This window comes from Hyperolius riggenbachi, chromosome 3 (genome assembly GCF_040937935.1).
Source record: "Hyperolius riggenbachi isolate aHypRig1 chromosome 3, aHypRig1.pri, whole genome shotgun sequence".
NCBI lineage: Eukaryota > Metazoa > Chordata > Amphibia > Anura > Hyperoliidae > Hyperolius > Hyperolius riggenbachi.
In genome coordinates, this window is record NC_090648.1 from 53,782,747 (window position 1) to 53,804,623 (window position 21,877).

At 50.1% G+C, this 21,877-nt stretch overlaps 1 protein-coding gene across 1 annotated transcript in view; it reads right to left on the reverse strand.

The window, feature by feature from the left end:
* LOC137562609 (A.superbus venom factor 1-like) overlaps nt 1–21,877 on the reverse strand; it is a 554,872-nt gene that overhangs the window by 524,684 nt on the left and 8,311 nt on the right. Inside the window, exon 2 of the mRNA XM_068274112.1 lies at nt 20,766–20,967. Within this exon, the coding sequence (XP_068130213.1) occupies nt 20,766–20,967 (202 nt within the window). The remainder of the gene's footprint in view (nt 1–20,765; nt 20,968–21,877) is intronic.

Here is a 21,877-nt window from a genome sequence, read left to right on the forward strand (position 1 = left end):
CGCATCCTACTCCTCCTCCTCCTCAGAGCTGATGACATCCCCACTCCTAGGATCTGGCAACCAGTCTTTGTCCTTCACAATGTCATCATCATCCTCCCCCTTCACAAACATGTCCTGCTGGGATCCCCCAAACTCCCCTTCTGCATGCATGGGCGGATAGACAGTCACCACTGTCTGACTGTCCAAAGCATCATCCCCCAAAGTGCCCATCAGCATTTCTTCCTCCTCCATTGCCAATTCTGCCGCAACAGCACTCCATAGCCTCGCTGTGCTTGGGGATAAGAAGGTGCTGAATGACAGGGTGCTGGTGTCGCCCGCTGGGGCTGGAGAACTGCACTCCTCCTCCTGCTCCCAAGGCAGTGCTGGGCGGCTACTGCTGCTCTTGCGAACAGGAGTGGTGGCGGGGGTGGAGGACTCGGTTTCAGAGCTAATGGTGGCCTGCTCATCCACCATCAGTTCCACCACAGCGTCTGCGTCCTTCTCCTCAATAGGACGGCTATGACCTGGCGGTGGGAGGAACATCTGGGCCACACGCTGCTGCTGTTGCTGTGTCTCTACAGCGTGAATCCCAGCTGTTGGGCGGCCAAGGCGTCCACGGCCTGTGGCTAATGGCGGAATAGCCACTGGTGCAGATGCAGAACTGCGCATGGTGGTGGTGGCGCGGCTGCCACGCCCACGACCTCCTCTCTTGGCGATGCCCTTGCTGTCCTTGCTGCCCCTGCCCAGACCGCGGCTGCAAGTGCCAGACATTGTATATTTTTAATATTATACAAATGAAAAAAAACTTATGTATGTAAAGGCGGGTGGGACAAGTGGGGTACTTTAATGGGGTTGGACTGGTGGTGGTGGGTGTGTGAGGTGACGGACAGGTGTACTCTACAGCAGAGATCGGTGTAGCGCTAACGAGAGAGTGCGCACTGCGCACACAAAGACCCTAGCTGACGCTGACTGACGGTGTCCCTATACACAGACTACAGTACAAGTCAGCAAATACACAATAGAAGTAATATATAAACAATAGGACGGGTGTAGCACTAACGAGAGGGTGCGGACAGCGCAGACGTGCACTGCGCACACAAAGACCCTAGGTAACGCGGTGACGGATGGTACCTATACACAGACTAGAGTACAGTACACTACAGTACTACTAACTAAACAATAGAAGAATCTAGCTAAATAATACAACAGGTGTGACTAGATTACAGAGAGCAGATACAGCAGGACAGGTATAGCAGTAAAGCTGGGCCTTGCTAACTATAAAATAGTACAATATCTATCTAACACAGAAGTAGTACAGTAAGGACAGGTGAGAGCACAGGTGAGGTGAGGTAACTATAGACTAGAGCAAGAGCACAGAGCAGGGCAGGCACAGGGCCTAGCTGCTGGCTGCAGGCCTGCAGCAGCAGCACCAGTGACAGACTCTCTCTCCCTAGTCCCTAATCACACAACCTAAACTGCCTAAAATACAATCTATCTACAATACAAAGCAATACAGTTGAAAATCAAGTGTTGGAGTGTAAAAACGCTAGGTTTAGAACAATACCAATGCACTTGCACACAGACAAAAAGCACTGGAGCAGTCTCTCAGTACAATTAGTCAGTAAGTCACAAGCAGGACGAGTGAGGCAAGATGGCGTCCGCTATTTATAGAGGGGGGCTTGGCCAGGCTCCCCCTCTGTGATTGGCTACAGTCAGAGGGCTTGGAGCCCTCTGATTCGCTTGTGAGGACTCAAGGTGACGTCTGTCGTGACGCTATCCGAGCTCGTGATGCTATCCGAGCTCGGATAGCTAGGATATCTCCGGTCCGGATAGCTGCTTGCTGTCCGAGTGCGCTCGGATAGCACAGCCCGGATAGTTAATACTATTCGAACTCGTATTCGAGCTCGAATAGTGAAAAAAGAGCTAGGATATCCGAGTAACTCTGATATCCTAGCTCAGATGAGCATCACTGGCATGCGCTGATGCACACACATCCCGGGGGGGAGGGGGGGATGGGGTGGAGTGGGCTGGGGATCAGACTCCACCAACAGAAAGTTCTGTTGGTGGGGGGAGAAAAGGAAGGGGAATCACATGTGTGCTGTGTTGTACGGCCCTGCAGCAAGGCCTTAAAGCTGCAGTGGCCAATTTAACAATAAATGACCTGGTCTTTAGGGGGGTTTAACACTGCGATCCTCAAGTGGTTGACCTTTTTAGCGGTAATCCCGAGTCAGGCTCGGGATGGAAAGCCGCAAACCAGGGTGGTAATGCCGACATAAGAAGAGACTTATGAGAAGTCTAGTTGACCTAAGCCTGTTTAAAAATGGGCTTTAGGTCTTGGTCCTGGCGCCAGTCAGTGTGCACTCGCGCGCACCCGTCTGCCTGGCACGTGTGCTCGGAACCGCCTGCTCGCCGCATGTGTGCACGTGTCCGCCTCCTAGCCCGCCCTCCGACCTGTCCGAACGTCTGGGTCAGTGCAGGACATGCGCAGTAGCGCAGAAGCACTGACACACGGACAGGACGCAGGGACACTTGCTAATTATTAGGTAGGATAGTAGGCTTGAATGGACTACATTGGTCATTTTGGAGAAGGCCATGATCTGACTGGCAATTGGGTTAATAGCCTTGCTTACCAAATAGAAACAATAAGAAATGTTTACTGCTGCTAGGCCAACAGGCAGATTTATCCAGCAATCTAGCCACACACTGCTGCTAGCAGTACAGGCATGGATACAAGGGTCGGGCCGAGGCAGAGGTGAGAGGGGCTCCAGCCTCAGGGTGCAGTATAGGAGGGGGCAAACCACTTACTCAGCTATCATTCCCCTATTGTGTTTGAAGCAGAGAGAAATAAGAAAAGGGGATGCATGGCAGCGATTGCAAGCCAGATAACTAGAGATTAAAGTGTTGGGGTCCCTGGGGCTTCTCTTAGTCTAATAGCAATCTGTGTGTGACGGCTGGGGTGGAAGGGATAGAGGGGCGCACTTTGGTGTCTCAGCCCTGGGTGCTGGAGGACTGTGTCCCCATTCTGATGAATATCACATGACAATTTTTAATATTAAAAGCACTACACAGAATTCATAACACTACTACAGAAATTACACGAAAGATGGTATAAAATTGAACTGGGAAACACATCTAACCTGTTTCCCTGAAAATAATCCCTAGCTGGAATTTCCAGCATGCTTGAAATATAAGCCCTACCCCAAAAATAAGCCTTTGCAGAAGTTAAAGAGGAGACATAGGCAAAGCATTCACCCCTGTGACCCTGACATCGCAGGGGGGGGGGCAGAGACTTTGGGGACCCCTCCAACTCCTTCTCCCCAACCGCAAGTGCAGCCAATTAGCAAAAAACCTGGTTTGCTCACAAAAAAAAATGTTCCTGCCTCCAGAGGCTGCATCACAGCAGAACACTCTCTGCTGCCATTTGCCGTCTCCCGATCACGTGGATTCAGGGACAAAGGGTGCCCCATGCTATTGTTTTTGCAGGGGGGTCCTACTTAGTCTAGTTACGCCCCTGAGAGGAGGAAGGAAAACTTATACAGGAGGCATCATTAGATTCTATGGTAACTGCTCTTTATTCTCTTCCTCCGTTTGGTGGCGTTTTGCTGGGCTTCTATAGGATGGGGTGCCTGGAAAAGGAGATGAGTCACCTGAGGATGTTGGGGCTGCATGTACGGTAGCTGTTCTGTGCCAATGCGCCCCCCCCCCCCGAAACAATATTAAGTCTCTATCGTATATCCCCTAAAAAGCATTTTTAGGGTTCCCATTATTCACCTCCTCCTTTTTCCTTTTCCTATGCAGAGTAATGACACAATATCCTTGCTTTCACGGGTCACCATAGCTGGAGGGGAGGGGAGGAGAGGCACCAACAAGCTCTAGGCAGGGATGGGCTCAAATTCGAATTCGGATGAATTCGGATAGTTGCTATCCGGATTTCACCCAGTTACCTGTGCGGGTGGGTGGGGGGGATCAAGCTTACCTATCTGACGTCTTCTTCGGTCCATCCCTCGGCGCATCCCACTATGTGGTCCACGCGCATCACGTGATTACAAACACTTCCTTCTTCAACCCGGAAGGAGGAAGTGTTTGTAATCACGTGACCGACGCATGGACCGCATCGTGGGAGGCGCCGAGGGATGGACCGAAGAAGACGTCAGATAGGTAAGCTTAAACCCCCCGCCCACCCCGCACAGGTAACTGGGTGAAATCCAGATAGCAACTATCCAAATTCACCCGAATTTGAATTTGAGCCCATCCCTGGCTCTAAGGCCCTGGGGCAATTGCCCCCTTTGCCTCTATGGAAGAACCGGCCCTGTAAGCTCACACTACTGATGCATGCGGCTATCCCTCACTGTGTGGTGGCCCCCACCCTGCAATCCAGAGGAGGAATCAAGGGGGGGGGGCAATGGTGCAGAGCCTCTCGGCATTGGTCCTGTCATCCCAGCACAGAGCAAGATTATCAGCTGTGCAGGGCTGCACTACCATAGAGGCAAATGGGGAAATTGCCCGAGGGCCTCCGACCTCTGCTGGCCCCCCAGGTGGTCTCTCCTACTGTTCCCATATGCCTGCATGTTCAGCTCAGCTACAGTTGCAAGCAGGCCCACACTCGCCAGGGGGGAAGGGGGGCAATCTCCCCCCAGGCCTTTCATTCAGTGATTTAGGGCTGGTCTGGTGTCTGGTGTATTCAGGTTTGTTGTTGTAAGGCAATGTGAAACACTAGGCTAGATGATAAAAGTGCAATTAGAGGGCAGGTAAGCTGATAAATATACACAGCATGATGCAGACCTTGCCTGGAGGGTCTGTGGGCAAAAATATGTCTGGTCTCTTCCCAATGTTATGACTGCATGTGTGGATAAGGTGTTATACAAGTTGAAATGTTTTTGACAGTCCCGAGACTCCAGGAGCGCTGCTTTCTGACTTGTGTGAGAGACTGGAGTCCTATTACAGGAAAGTAGCCTCTGGTGATGTGGGACTGCAATACAGATAAGCTCTCTGCTCCATCTCAGGCTATTCTCAATTTCTCTCCACTGCTCTCTCTGGGCTAGCGCACACCAAAATCACAATAGCAATTGCTAGCAATTTGTGAGTGCGATTTGTGAAGCGATTTACAGAGTGATTTTTTTAATGAATTGCTCCAAAAAATGCTACATGCAGTGTGTTTGTGATTTTGAAAAAATTACAATGCTGCTGTGAGAACACCCTCATAGGGTAATGTTAGCCAAGTGCTTTTCAAATCACAGTCGATTTGAAAAATGCTGAGAAGGCCTCTTGGTGTGCACCAGCCCTCCCTCATTCACCTTTGTTTCTCTCTTCCCCTAGTGCTGGCTGGCTGTGTCTTCTTGTTATACAGGAAAGCTAAATAAAAGTTTAATCCTGGTGTTTTTTTTTTAATGTCTGAATAGTTGACTGAATAGCGTGTTGGAACATAGCATACGTAGCTTTGTGGGACATTCTTGGGCGACACTCTTAATTTCTTTACTGATTGATTCTGCTGGTATGTCTCTGTTCTGGTCCAAAGGGGGTGTCCACTAGTGCTTCTCGGATACCCCTTTTCAAAATACTAATTGACCCGGATCCGGATACCCAGATATCCGAATCCAGATCAGATATCCGGATCCGACCTTTTGGGTATCCGAATAGAATCGGATATCCGACCCCAGTATCCGGGATATCCAGGCAGATTCGGATATCTGGATAGGGAAACCGGAAGTGGCCTTTAAATTGCTTTAAAAACGTTTTTTAGGGTAAATGAGGCATGTAGCATCATTATTTCTTAAAGGGAAACACTAATTGATGATGTGAGGACTTAAAATCCCCCCCTCCCCCCAAAAAATGGCTGTCAATTTACATCAGGACTAGGTTCCAGACAGCGGTTGTGCAGCCCACATTGTGTCCAAAGTCCAACCGCACAACTGGGCAATTGTGTTTTGGGTTAAATATAGGTGGTATCAGCAGCAGTGGCCTGTGGCAGTGGCACCCTGGCGGTGGGAACAGCAAAGGCAGCAGGAGCAGGGCAATGCAGCAGCAGCAGGTGTAACGCCTGCCCGGAGTATGCCGGATGTGGCACTTGGCAGTGGCACATGGCACCTGGCATGTAGCATTTGGCACTTTGCACGTGCCATATGACACGTGCCACGTGCCAGGTGCAAAGTGCCAGGTGCAAAGTGCAAAGCTCCAAGTGAAAAGTGCCACATGCAAAGTGCAAAGTGCCACGTGCAAAGTGCCACGTCACGTGGCACTTTGCACGTGGCACTTTGCACGTGGCACTTTGCATGTGGCACTTTGCACTTTGCACTTTGTTAGCTTACTACAGAACTGCTGTGCTGCTGAGCAGAGGCAGTGTGACAGTTAGTGTCCTCTCCTCTGCTGTCTGACTGTCACTCGGAACGTGGCACTTGGCATGTGACCCTTGGCACATGTAGCGTGGCACTTGGCACGTGGCACTTTGCACGTGTCACTTTGCACGTGCCAAGTGCAAAGTGCCACATGCCAAGTGCCACGTGCCGAGTGACAGTCAGACAGCAGAGGAGAGGACACTAACTGTCACACTGGCGCTGCTCAGCAGCACAGCAGTTCTGTAGTAAGCTAACACAGTAGTACTACTACTCTAACAACTACTAGCACTGATTGCAGTACTGCAGTACTAACTAAACAATAACACAGTAATCCTATTCCCTAATCCCTAACCTAACCTATACTGTAGTTAGTTAAGGCTAATAGCTGGCAAGCAGGCAGCAGCTCGCCTGGTCTGTGCACAGCACACACACAGACACATAGCAGCTGCAGCAGCCCTGCAGCACACACTCTGACTGTCACACAAGGAAATCAAGCTAATTAACAATACAATAGTGTAGTGATAGTGAAGGGGTTAATCACTGAACAGCTTTAGGTTTATCACTGTGTAAGCACTTGCTAGGCCAGCAGCACTGCAGCACACACTTTGACTGTCACTCATTGGATGAAATCAAGCTAGGTTGTCTAATTAACAACATAACAATAGTGTAGTGATAGGGAAGGGGTTAATCACTGAACAGCTTTAGGTTTATCACTGTGTAAGAACTTGCTAGGCCAGCATCACTGGAGCATTCACAAGCAAGGACAATATATCTCATCATGGCAGCCCTCCTTATTATACAGGGGGGCTGGCCAGTGTTCCTTTCTGTGATTGGGTGCCAGGGCTTAGGCTAGGAGCCCTCTAATTGGCTCAATGAGGTCCGGTGGGGCTGGCCAGGGTTCCCCTCTGGGATTGGTTGCTAGGGCTTCTGCTGGGAGCCCTCTGGTTGGCTCAATGACATCCTGGACATCATACAGTATCTCAATAGTCAGATTTCTGCCGATATCCGCATTGCCAGCCAACTATTCGCAGGTATCTGAATCCGAATCGGATAGCTGAAAAATATTCGGGTAACCTGGATGTCCGGAATCTGGATGAGCAGCACTGTCCACCAACAAGTCTCTGCAGGGGGGCCTGATGTAGTTACACCCCTACCCAGCTACCTTGTAATAACTCACCTGTCCCTGCATCAGCTCCATCCCGTGCTCCCTCTTCAGCCACGCTGCATGCCTCTATGACCCTGTGCATGTTATTTACACAAAACGTGTGCTGGATGGAGGAGACACAGGCAGCAGGGCTGAAGGCAAAGCACAGGAAGGAGCAGCTGATACAGGTGAGTTATTACAAGGCAGCTGAGCTACACAATGGGCTTGATTCACAAAAGAGTGCTAACTGTTAACACGGCCGTTTTCGCGCGAATTTTCGCATTGCGCGCGATTGTGAATTTTTGCGTGAAACGATAACGCTTTCACGCGCAAAGGCAAATTTTACATCGAAATCGATAACAGTTTAAGAAGGAAACTGCACTATTTACTGGTTTCTTAAGATGTCTGAGACAATTCTACACTGATTTCTAAAAAGCTACTAATATTTTGTCTCAGGCACACTTGATTAGAGATGTCGCGAACATAACATTTTCCGTTCGCATATGGCGAATGCTAACTTCCAAGAAAGTTCGAGTTTGTGCAAACCAGGCGAAGCTCCATAGACTTCAATGGGCAGGCGAATTTTACAAACTACAAAGACTGTGTCTGTCCACAATAGTGATGGAAAACTGGTTTCAAAGGATCTAACACCTGGACAAGGGGCATGGCGGAGGGGGATCGATGCCAATACCAATGCCAATACATTCCTGCATTTAAGGTCTAAAGGGCTGCTTTAAAATGTCCAGAGTGGTAATGTAAGGGTTATGCCCATTTCACGCTGACAGACCAAACACTGCGTTTACCGAGAATGAGCGCTAACAGGTCTGTAAGGTCCTTAGGTGTGTGGGCGCTGCATGTGCGCTCAACTGAGGCAGACTGGCTCAGTGTACAGCTGAATTTTTTTTTCTTGGGCCTACTTGTGAAAGTTATTGATAAAAAATATTTTGAAAGTTATTTATGTATAGAAAAGTGATTTATAACAAATTAACCACTTGAGGACCACAGTGATAAGCCCCCCTAAAGACCAGGCACATTTTATTTAAAATGGCCACTGCAGCTTTAAGGCCAAGCTGCAGGGTAGAGGTGTACCGAACGGTTCGCCGGCGAACGGTTCCAGGCGAACATTGGGGGTTCGCGTTCGCCTGCGCCAGGCGAACTTTTCCGGAAGTTCGATTCGCCCCATAATGCACTATGAGGGTCAACTTTGACCCTCTGCATCACAGTCAGCAGGCACATTGTAGCCATTCAGGCTACAGTAAGCCCTGGAGCCCCACCCCCCCTTATATAAGGCAGCCTCCGGCGGCCATTACAGTCACTCGTGTGCCTGCTAGAGAGAGGAAAGGGACAGCTGCTGCAGACTTTTTCTCTTAGGGACAGATTAGTTAGGTTCTAGGCTGCTTTGCTTGTTCCTGACTGATTAATATTGCTTTTAAAGCACCCAGCAACAGCTCTTTTCAGAGCTCAACCTGTACATTTTTTTTTTCTGACACTTTTGTTGCATGCACAGCCTTGCTAATTGATAGTGTGTGTGCCACTGCCAGCAGCCCAGCACATTCAGTGACTGACTGCCTGTGTGTGTGACAGGGAGCTGCACATTGTACTACCCAGTACTGCATATACCCCAGTACCTGTTGTGTTTACTTAACCCACCTCATCACTGCATATACCTAGCTTTGTGTTGAGTGAACCCAGCTCACTGCATCTAACTACCCAGTACCTGTTGTGTTTACTTAACCCACCTCATCACTGCATATACCTAGCGTTGTGTTGAGTGAACCCAGCTCACTGCATCTAAGTCTAACTACCTGTTGTGTTGAGTGAGAACCCACCTCACTGCATCTTAAGTACCTTTACTGTATACTGTTCAGTGAACCCAGCTCACTGCATCTAACTACCCAGTACCTGTTGTGTTTACTTAACCCACATCATCACTGCATATACCTAGCGTGGTGTTGAGTGAACCCAGCTCACTGCATCTAACTACCTGTTGTGTTGAGTGTGAACCCACCTGGCCACCTCACTGCATCTAACTACCTGTTGTGTTGAGTGAGAACCCACCTCACTGCATCTTAAGTACCTTTACTGTTGAGTGAACCCAGCTCACTGCATCTAACTACCTGTTGTGTTGAGTGTGAACCCACCTGGCCACCTCACTGCATCTTACTACCTGTTGTGTTGAGTGAGAACCCACCTCACTGCATCTTAAGTACCTTTACTGTTGAGTGAACCCAGCTCACTGCATCTAACTACCCAGTACCTGTTGTGTTTACTTAACCCACCTCATCACTGCATATACCTAGCCTTGTGTTGAGTGAACCCACCTCACTGCATCTTAAGTACCTTTACTGTTGAGTGAACCCAGCTCACTGCATCTAACTACCCAGTACCTGTTGTGTTTACTTAACCCACCTCATCACTGCATATACCTAGCGTGGTGTTGAGTGAACCCAGCTCACTGCATCTAAGTCTAACTACCTGTTGTGTTGAGTGAGAACCCACCTCACTGCATCTTAAGTACCTTTACTGTATACTGTTCAGTGAACCCAGCTCACTGCATCTAACTACCCAGTACCTGTTGTGTTTACTTAACCCACATCATCACTGCATATACCTAGCGTGGTGTTGAGTGAACCCAGCTCACTGCATCTAACTACCTGTTGTGTTGAGTGTGAACCCACCTGGCCACCTCACTGCATCTAACTACCTGTTGTGTTGAGTGAGAACCCACCTCACTGCATCTTAAGTACCTTTACTGTTGAGTGAACCCAGCTCACTGCATCTAACTACCTGTTGTGTTGAGTGTGAACCCACCTGGCCACCTCACTGCATCTAACTACCTGTTGTGTTGAGTGAGAACCCACCTCACTGCTTCTTAAGTACCTTTACTGTTGAGTGAACCCAGCTCACTGCATCTAACTACCTGTTGTGTTGAGTGAGAACCCACCTCACTGCATATAGCTAGCATACCCCCGAGATGGACAAAATGGACAAACCAGGTAGAGGAAGAGGTAGAGGCAGACCCAGAGGAAGGCCACCAGGCACCGGCAGGTCTGTGGCTGTGCGAGGTGGTGTTGCTGTGATTTCATGCGGACCTGCCCCAAAATACAGTGCTCAGAAGAAGGCACGTGCCATCACTTCCCAAAATCGTGAGGAGGTGATTGAGTATTTAACACAGAACACCTCATCTCCCGCAGCCACCAGCGCTACAACAAGCACCACATCCGCTGCATTTGACACTTCGCAGGAGTTATTTGGTGGTGGTGGTGGTGAAATCACTGATTCCCAGCCACTACTGCAACAACAACAAGAAGGCGCAGGTACACCACCTCATACGTCTGAGTTAGGTGGCGATAGTATGGACGTAACGTGTGTGGATGGGGATGATGGTGGACCACCTGAAGTTGGTGCACTTGAGGAGGTGTCTGAGGAAAGCGCAGCTGGCCAGGAGGATTATGATGACGATTATACGGATAGCACATATGTTCCCGGTAGAGGAGATGACCAGGGGGACAGTTCAGAGGAGGAGTCAGAGAGGAGTAGGAGGAGACGACTCCATGATAGAAGCAGAGGGAGCTCGTCCTCAGAAACAGCTGGGGGCAGTGTCCGGTGCCATGTATCGCCAGCTATGGCCAGGGAGCACACATGCCCTTCAACGTCAGCTGCTGCTGATGCCACCGTAACGCCATCACCCCAGGGGGCCTCAGCGGTTTGGAAATTTTTTCACGTGTGTGTCTCAGATCGGAGCAAAGCCATCTGTTGTCTCTGCCAGCAAAAATTGAGCCGTGGAAAGGCCAACTCTCACGTAGGGACAAGTGCCTTACGAAGGCACCTGGAGAGAAGGCACAAACAGCTATGGCAAGAACACCTGAGTAAAAGCAGCACTCCTCAAAAGACAAGCCAAACTCCTTCTCCTCTTCCTCCTTCAGGTGCATCGTCTTCATCCACTTTCTCCCTTGCACCTTCACAGCCACCCTCCTCCACACCGCCTCTTCCCTTGAGCGGTTCCTTCTCCTCTGCCCACAGCAGTACCCAGCTGTCCGTGAAGGAAGTATTTGAGCGGAAGAAGCAAATGTCTGCCAGTCACCCTCTTGCCCGGCGTCTGACAGCTGGCGTGGCGGAACTATTAGCTCGCCAGCTATTACCATACAAGCTGGTGGAGTCGGAGGCTTTCCGTAAGTTTGTGGCCATTGGTACACCGCAGTGGAAGATACCAGGCCGCAATTATTTTTCTCAAAAGGCCATACCCAAACTGTACCGTGCAGTTGAGAGGCAAGTGGTGTCATCTCTGGCACACAGCGTTGGGTCAAGGGTCCACCTGACCACGGATGCCTGGTCTGCCAAGCACGGGCAGGGCCACTACATTACATACACAGCCCATTGGGTCAACCTGGTGACCGATGGCAGCAAGCAGGGAGTACGTGGCTGCGCAGAGGACCGACTTGTCACACCTACACGGCTTGCAGGCAGGCCTCCAGCCACCTCCTCTCCACCTGCTATCACCGCTTCGCTGTCGTCATCCTCCTCCTCCTTGGCTGGTGCCGCCATCTCCTCCCCAGCTACACAGCCCCAGCACCCCAGGGCCTATGCTGCATGCCAGGTGCGACGGTGTCATGCAGTGTTAGACATGTCTTGCCTGAAAGCGGAGAGTCACACTGGAGCAGCTCTCCTGGCTGCTCTTAACAAACAGGTGGAGCAATGGCTGACCCCGCACAAGCTTGAGATCGGCAACGTGGTGTGTGACAACGGCAGCAATCTCATTGCTGCGTTGAATTTGGGAAAGCTGACACACATACCCTGCATGGCACATGTGCTTAATCTGGTCGTGCAAAGATTTGTGTCCAAGTACCCAGGCTTAGAGGACGTCCTGAAGCAGGCCAGGAAGTTGTGTGGGCATTTCAGGCGCTCTTACAAGGCCATGGCACGCTTTGCAGAGATTCAGCGTAGAAACAACTTGCCGGTGAGACGCCTGATTTGCGATAGCCCGACTCGCTGGAATTCCACCCTGCTGATGTTCTCTCGCCTGCTAGACCAGGAGAAAGCCGTCACCCACTACCTGTATCATTACAGGTTCCTTCTCCTCTGCCCACAGCAGTACCCAGCTGTCCGTGAAGGAAGTATTTGAGCGGAAGAAGCAAATGTCTGCCATTCACCCTCTTGCCCGGCGTCTGACAGCTGGCGTGGCGGAACTATTAGCTCGCCAGCTATTACCATACAAGCTGGTGGAGTCGGAGGCTTTCCGTAAGTTTGTGGCCATTGGTACACCGCAGTGGAAGATACCAGGCCGCAATTATTTTTCTCAAAAGGCCATACCCAAACTGTACCGTGCAGTTGAGAGGCAAGTGGTGTCATCTCTGGCACACAGCGTTGGGTCAAGGGTCCACCTGACCACGGATGCCTGGTCTGCCAAGCACGGGCAGGGCCACTACATTACATACACAGCCCATTGGGTCAACCTGGTGACCGATGGCAGCAAGCAGGGAGTACGTGGCTGCGCAGAGGACCGACTTGTCACACCTCCACGGCTTGCAGGCAGGCAAGAGATTTGTGTCCAAGTACCCAGGCTTAGAGGACGTCCTGAAGCAGGCCAGGAAGTTGTATGGGCATTTCAGGCGCTCTTACAAGGCCATGGCACGCTTTGCAGAGATTCAGCGTAGAAACAACTTGCCGGTGAGACGCCTGATTTGCGATAGCCCGACTCGCTGGAATTCCACCCTGCTGATGTTCTCTCGCCTGCTAGACCAGGAGAAAGCCGTCACCCACTACCTGTATCATTACAGTACAAGGACACAATCTGGGAGGATGGGGATGTTGTGGCCCAACAACTGGACACTGATGCGAAATGCATGCAGGGTCATGGAGCCCTTTGAGGAGGTGACCAAACTGGTGAGTCGCGATGAGGGCACCATCAGCGACTTGATCCCCTACGCCTACTTCCTGGAGCGTGCCGTGCGTAGAGTGGTGGATACAGCTGTGGAGGAGCGTGAACAAGAAGAGTTAGGGCAGCAGGATTCATTGGAGCCATTTACACACGAACCCGATGTTTCCACAACACCGGCGGCAGCACAGAGGGGGGAGGAGGAGGAAGAAGAGGAGTCGTGTGGGGAAGGAGAGGAGTCAGACTCTAATGATGGTGATGATGAGGAAGGTGTTTCTGTGGAGGAGGAAGAGGCGGCGGAAGGAGAACAACCGCGGCAGCCATCACAGGGGGCTTCTGCTGCTCCACGTTCCCGTGGTATTGTTCGTGGTAACAGTAAATCCGGGCGCCTGAGGCTAGTGGACAAATCGGGCGCCGCCATTCACTCCTATAATAAATATCGTTTAATGGGCGCCCGATAGGAAAAAAGGGCGCCGGAGAAAAATAACGTTTTAAAAGCGGCGCCCGGAGACTTAATGTTTTATTACTGCTTCTCATGATTACACATTATTTAATGATTTATACATTTTTAAATATTATTTTTAAACGAAAAACAGTACAATATTTTTTTCAAACATTATTTTTAAACGAAAAACAGTACATTTTTTTTTTTTACATTATTTTTAAACGAAAAAACCAACAGGGGGGTCTTAGGTTTAGGCACCAACAGGGGGGTCTTAGGTTTAGGCACCAACAGGGGGTCTTAGGTTTAGGCACCAAAAGGGGGGTCTTAGGTTTAGGCACCAACAGGGGGGTCTTAGGTTTAGGCACCAACAGGGGGGTCTTAGGTTTAGGCACCAACAGGGGGGTCTTAGGTTTAGGCACCACCAGGGGGGTCTTAGGTTTAGGCACCAACAGGGGGTCTTAGGTTTAGGCACCAACAGGGGGGTCTTAGGTTTAGGCACCAACAGGGGGGGTCTTAGGTTTAGGCATCAACAGGGGGGTCTAGGGGTTAGGGGTAGGTACAGGGAGGGTTAATTAGTAATTTTTTTTTATAAACGTTATTATACGTTTCACTATTTAAACGAAAGATTAACGTTTTTACAATTGCCGAATTAATGCACATTATTTAATGATTTATAACTTTATAAAACATTAATTTTAAACGAAATACAGTACAATACATTTTTAAACGTTATTCATGCTGATCGTTAAAAACCCGGCGCCCTTTTTTCCCAGCGCCCCTTTTTAACGTACGCATTGTTCGTGGCTGGGGGGAGGAAGAGGAGTTGCGTCCCGTCACTGAGGAAGAGCATGAGGAGATGGAGAGTACCTCTGCATCCAGCTTTGTGCAGATGACCTCTTTCATGTTGTCCAGCCTGTTGAGGGACCCCCGTATCAAAAAACTCAAGACGAATGACCTGTACTGGGTGGCCACGCTACTAGACCCTCGGTACAGGCACAAAGTGGCGGACCTCTTACCAACTCAACAAAAGGCGGAAAGGATGCAGCACTTGCAGAACAAGCTGTCGATGATGCTTTACAATGCGTTTAAGGGTGATGTGGCTGCACAACGCAATCAAGGTACCACTGGCAGTAACCCTCCTCCTCCCAAGTCCACGCAGGCAAGAACAGGACGCTCCAGCGATCTCAGGGTGATGTCGGACATGCGGACGTTCTTTAGTCCAACTCCTCGCCATAGTCCTTCCGGATCCACCCTCCACCAACGCCTGGACCGGCAGGTAGCCGACTACCTGGCCTTGAGTGTGGATGTAGACTCTGCGAAAAGCGACGATGAACCCTTGGACTACTGGTTGCGCAGGCTTGACCTGTGGCCAGAGCTGTCCCAATTTGCCATACAACTCCTCTCTTGCCCTGCCGCAAGCGTCCTGTCAGAAAGGACCTTCAGTGCAGCTGGAGGCATAGTTACTGAGAAGAAGTCACGACAGTGTTCAGTACCTGACCCAGAGCAGGGACAAGGTCCTCCAGCACCCAAGGCTGAGACGCCAAAGTGCGCCCCTCCATCCCTCCCACCCCAGCTGTCACACACTGATTGCTATTAGACTAAGAGGGCCACAGGGCCCACAACCTCCCCAACACCTTAATATCTAGTTATCTGGCTTGCAGTCACTGTCATGTATCCCCTTTTCTTATTTCTTTCTGCTTCATACACAATTAGGAATGACAGCTAAATGAATTGTGCGCCCCCTCCTGCACTGCGCCCTGAGGCTGGAGCCTCTCCAGCCTATGCCTCGGCCCGGCCCTGACCTGACCTTTATCAAAATGAATGAGGAATGGATCACGGAGGGCTACTGCACGACCGAAGACTAAGTCAGTCCACTCCCCACACACAGCATCTCTGCCTGCAGGCCGCTTGACTGCCTTCTCCGCCACTACCAACAGGGTCCAGGACTCTAGGCGGATTCCTGAATTTTTAAGGCCGCTGCTAGCAGCGGCCGCTACACTAATTTTTCTGGTGCGTGTACATGTGCCCATCCCCCTTCGTGATCATTACCTTGCCGCGGTGAAGGGGCTTGCGCATCACAATGAAGCAATGACCGCCGGCTATTTGAGTGTCTCGGGTGGGGGTGGCACACAAAAGATATTAAGGTCGTTGCTTCATTGTGGTCAGACCAAATTTGATCAGCTGGAAAGTCACTGTTCTGTCATTCAGCTACATCAGCCGGGCAAGCATATGGGCTGAAAAGCCACCATCACCTGCACTCTCGTCACGGTGCACACCAGTCCAGCACGGCCGTCACTACACAAACGGCTGTTTGCAGTCACTGCATACCTTTCACTGCATCTGTGACTGCACATTATACCTGGCAGTCAGTGCATAACTTGCACTGGAATGGATACACTTTCAAACAATTTAAAAATACAACCATCTAAACTTTCAAACAATTTAAAAATACAACCATCTAAACTTTCAAACAATTAAAAAATACAACCATCTATCATTTTCAAAAAATTTAAAAAAAGGGCAAAAAAACTTGCCCTCTGTAAAACATTCTTGGCAAATGCTTTCGACTTGGTTTGTCTTCCGCTGGCTCAAGGGTCCATCTGACCACAGATGCCTGGTCTGCAAAGCACGGTCAGGGCAGCTACAGCATGGGTCTCAGCAGGCTCTCACTTCGGACCGCAATCCAACCTTCATTCCCCGCGGTGACAATGGCAGACTTGCCCTCCATAACGGATTCCCGTTAAAGGATTTAAAGTACATTCATTTCAAATACACAGCAGGGCCTCGAAAGTCCGCCTCCTGTATTATTATTTTTGGTCACTACCTCGGGGCGGGCGTGCATGCCTACCTGCTGCCCTCCTTGGATGTGTGGTGGTAGCCGTTTCTCAGGCTCCACACCGGATTCCATCCCTCATTCCCCGGCCATTACCCGGGGTCACAAATTACAGACTTGCCCGCCTCCATATGATTCTCGTGAAAGGAATGTGGTGTCATCTTTGCCCGCCATAACTGGTTCTCGTTAAAGGATTTAAAGTACATTCATTTCAAATACACAGCAGGGCCTCGAAAGTCCTCCTCCTGTATTGTTATTTTTGGTCACTACCTCGGGGCGGGCGGGCGTGCATGCCTGCCCGCTGCCCTCCTTGGATGTGTAGTGGTAGCCGTTGCTCAGGCTCCACACCGGATTCAAACCTCTCATTCCCCGGCCATTACCCGGGGTCACAATGGCAGACTTGCCCGCCTCCACAGGATTCTCATTGTAGCGGCACTGAACAAGTACACAGCAAGTAGAAAATGTAAATTAAAAACAAAACGTAAGCTTTTTAACAATGCCATGGAAAGTTGAGAAGGAAGTCACACATTACCTGACATCACTGAGTGAGGAAGAGCAATCACGCCATGTTGCGCAGTAGTCCAGCATGGCCGTCACTACACAAACAGCTGTTTGCGGTGCGTTACACAGTGAGTTTGGTGTGTCAGTGTGAAGCAGTACTCTAATTACACTCCCTGTTTGATGTATACACATGCAAGATGTTGTAAAGCACTTTATGCCTCCAATTTAGCATTCAATGTGATTTCTGCCCTTAAAACGCTGCTTTGCGTCACATCCAGATTTTTCACCGGGACTTTTGTCATGTATCCCACTCCGCCATGCCCCCCTCCAGGTGTTAGACCCCTTGAAACATCTTTTCCATCACTTTTGTGGCCAGCATAATTTTTTCTATTTTTCAAAGTTCGCCTCCCCATTGAAGTCTATTGCGGTTCGCAAATTTTTCCGCGAACCGAACCTTCTGCGGAAGTTCGCGAACCCGGTTCGCGAACCGAAAATCGGAAGTTCGCGACATCTCTACTGCAGGGCAACACAACATAGCACATGAGTGTTCCCCCACCCCAGAGCTCTCTGTTGGTGGGGTCTGATCGCCCAACCAGGTGTTTTTTTTTTAATAAATATTTATTTGTGTGTTTTTGACACAAAACATACAGTTTTTTTTTTCTTATTCCCCTCCCTCCCTGCATTCAGCCAATCACACGATCGGCTGTCATAGGCTTCAGACTATGAGAGCCGATCACTCTCTTATCCCCCAGGGGGACAGCCGTGTGACGCAGCTGTCTCCAGTACAGCGCTGCTGCTGATCACAGCGCTGTACTATGTGCTTAGACGGAGGTTTCGCCGTCTAACAGTCTCCCGAGCGGCGACTGCCGCTCGAAGACTAAAGAGGAGACAGAGCTCCGCCCCCCAAGCCAGAGATGCACGCGTAGCCTGTGCGCGATTTCCTGCAAAACAGTGCCCCAGGACTTGACGCCAATTGGCATTAGGCGGCCCTGGGGCTGCCACTGCGGACACGCCCATTGGCGTTAGCCGGTCAGCAAGAAGTTAAAAAATACAAATATACTTATAAAAAATACAAAATTTCAAGGTAATATTTATATAATTTCAATGATAATTTTCAAAAAATGTTAAGTCAGCAGGTGTCAGGCTGGCAGCAGGTCTGCCTGCCATTCGTTATGGTGGTGGCACCAACTCCACTGCTGAGCTACGCAGTGGAGGCTTGCCAGTTGCCATTGGTGTGTTCAGTGGGTGGCATGCTGGCAGCAGGTCAGCAAGGCAATAAAAATGCAAACTACCTGAAACAGCACTCTGGTGTCCGCCACTTTTACAAGAATGAGAAGAGAGGGTGGTGGTGGTATGCAGGAACTGGCACCCTCCTAAGCTTTTGTTTTAGATGCTTTTTTTAGGGGGGGGGGGGAGGTGGTATAACAATACAAAATAAACCAAACAAAAGTTAATGTGTTGAGTGGGAGTATATTGAGTGGGAGTATCCCACTCAACTGGGCTTGGGCATCACAGTTTGCTTACTAGGAGGGGCATACAGACATCTGGAGGAGTGGTTTAAAAGTGGTGAGACCTCCGTAACAGTTCCACTACTTTGCGCTTATAGTGACAGTCCAGTGGCATTGCCACCGAGTACAGGTCGTTTTCCTTGAGCCTTTTTATACGGATGCCGAGATAGCAAGCTCATCTTCCTCTTCCTCACTGAGGTTTAGAGATGGCTCGAACCTCCGATTTTAGGTTTACGAACCGCACGAACTTTCGCGAGCCGCAATAGACTTCAATGGCCTGGACGGACATCTGAAGGGGAAGGTGGCTCAGTTCCTGCCTGCTGGAGACCGTGAGCAGCGAACAAGGAATTGCAGCAGCTCCTTGTTCGGCGACTGGAAGAATCCTTCCCCCAGCCTTCCACCCCCTCTGTCCCTGTCCAGCCAGCACAGCAGCCGGTGTCTGCAGCCAGCAGCAGCATCAGGCACCCAGGAGACCTGCTGTCATTGACTAAGGTGCTCTACATGATGGTAGAGCAGCCGAGAGAGGAGGTGCGTGCAGCAGCATCCTCCTTTCAAAGTCACAGCCAGCGCCTGACCCGGATGGTGGCTGACTACATGGGATCCTTCAGCGGGCTTGAAACCGGAAGCAAGGAGCCTGTGGACCCTTGGAGTACTGGGTCGAGCGCTTGAAGATCTGGAGTGAGCTGGCGCAGTACGCCCTGGAAGTCCTTTTTTGCCCCCCTTCCAGTGTGCTGTCTGAGAGGTGCTTCAGTGCAGCCGGTGGCATGGTCACCGAGAAGTGCTCTCGTCTGTCCACAGAGTCCATGGACAGACTGACATTCCTGAAGGTCAATCAGGCCTGGAATGAAGGCACGTTCCAGGCCCCTGTTGTCGGCGACAGGAAGACATGAGGTGCCTGGGAATTAATTTGTGACCACTGACAACATCAGCCTTCAGTCCCCTGCTACTTTGGCCTGGTTTTCCTTTAGGTGCTGTGGTACCAACGCTAGGTACCATTGGCCCGTTACATTGCCTGCTGCCACACGTCACTCCTCCTCCTCCTCCTGCTGCTGCTGCTGCTGTAGTTAACCTCCTGCTGTCTGTGTTCCCACCGTGAGGGCCCACAGAATTAAGCACTGCTAGCTATTACTTCACTACAATAGCAACAATATTCTGAGGTGTCTGGGTTGATTTGGGCACAGTGTGGGGTTCACGACTGCTGTCCGGAACCTCCTGCTCTTGGTGTTTATTTACAGCCGTGGTACTAACGCTAGGTACCATTGGCCCCGTTATATTACCTGCTGCCAAACGTCACTCCTCCTCCTCCTGCTGCTGCTGTATTTCATCCTCCTGCTGTCTGTGTTCCCACCGCCAGGATCCACAGAATACATTGCCTGCTGCCATACGTCACTTCTCCTCCTCCTGCTGTATTTAACCTCCTGCTGTCTGTGTTCCCACCCCCAGGGTACACAGAATTATTCCCTGCTGTTTATTTACAGCTGTGGTACCAACGCTAGGTACCATTGGCCCCGTTACATTGCCTGTTGCCACACGTCACTCCTCCTCCTCCTCCTGCTGCTGCTGCTGTAGTTAACCTCCAGCTGTCTGTGTTCCCACAGCCAGTGAAGCACTATTGTGCTTGTAGTGGGCACCGGGCACAATGGTGGGTGCCTGTGGGCTGTGGAGTGTCGCATACACACAAAAAAAAAACAGCAGAAGGATGAAGTAGCCCTCAGTCAGAAGGGCTGTCTGGGGTGATTAAAGAGCAATTAGCCAGCGAGGATCAAAGGAAACAAGCCTAGTTAATATTTTCCCTATATCAAGCAAACTCTGTCCCGTCCTCTCTCTAATCCAGCCGAAGACAGACTGGAACATGGCGGGCACTGCAGAGTTTTTATAGGGGTGGGTGGGTCTGTGAGGGAGAGCTGGCTTATTGGCTGCCATGTGCCTGCTAACTGTGATGTAAGGGGTCAAAGTTTAGCCCAATGATGTTGTATGGGGTGGGTTGAATAGCACCATCTGCTTGCCGCTCGCTGCGAGCGGGAATAGACGATCTTCGCCGAATACTGCTCGGCGGCGAAGCGTACGGGCCATTTCTACTCTTGATAAATGTCCCCCACTGTCATATTTTCGGGGAGCCACGGTACAGAACCTATGCTTAGTACTCACTTTAAGTTGGATTTTTCCCTGGAATCCATTGTCTTGTTGGACTGATATTTGGCCCTCATCCAGCACGGTCTTCTTTTGTGGGAAATCCCTGATTTGAATATTAACTTTACAATGGCTTTGCTGATTTTGGCATCCCTGGAGGACAATCACAAATGTCTCATCACTGTCTGCCCGTAAGACACTCGGCGTAATCAGGTGACATCTGTAAGAGGAGGAAATGATAAAATAATTACATTTGTGTTTTATGTACATATTAAGTATACTTTGCATATCATAGATGATAGTTACCAAGGCTAGATTTACCGTCTTTCCTCAAATTTAAGACCTCCCCTAAAGTAAGACACCGCATATATTTTGAGTATGCTCGAAATATAAGACATTCCCCTAATATAAAACCTAGTGGCAGACCTGCTCCTGCTCGCTCGCATTGAAGTCCGGAATCATTTGCTGATTATGCCTGTCATTAATCACACCGCAAATTAGCTGTGACTCGCGGTGAAAGCAGCTACAGGAATGTATCAGGTAACAGCGCCACCCTATACAGGAAGTGAACTCTGTTTACTTCCTGTCGGCGCTGTTACCGGATACATTCCTGTAGCTGCTTTCACCGCGAGTCACCGCTAATCTGTGGTGTGAATAATGACATGAATAATCGGCAGAGGATTCTGGACTTTAACAAGGGGGACAGCAGCGAGAGCAGGGGAGGCAAAGGGAATGGGCAGGCGGTGTGAATGACAGGAATAATCAGGAGAGGCTTCCGGACTTTAACAGGGGGACAGCAGCGAGAGCAGGGGAGGTAAAGGTAGCGAGCGGGTAGGGGGAATCTATCTGGCTACCATCATAGAATTTAAGACCTCCCTGAAAATAAGACCTAACACAAATTTTGAAAGACAAATTAATATAAGACAGTGTCTTATTTTCGGGGAAACACGGTACCATAAGGCACTGAAGGCACGTACCTACAGATGCCTGATGATAGAAAATCGGCTCACTCCCTGAGTGCCCCTCCCCCTCTTACCCTATAATTACAGTATAAATGAAAGGTTACTCACTGGGGTCTCAGCATTTCACTAAAGAGATCTGCCTTCAGTCAGGGGTACCTCTAGCTACTT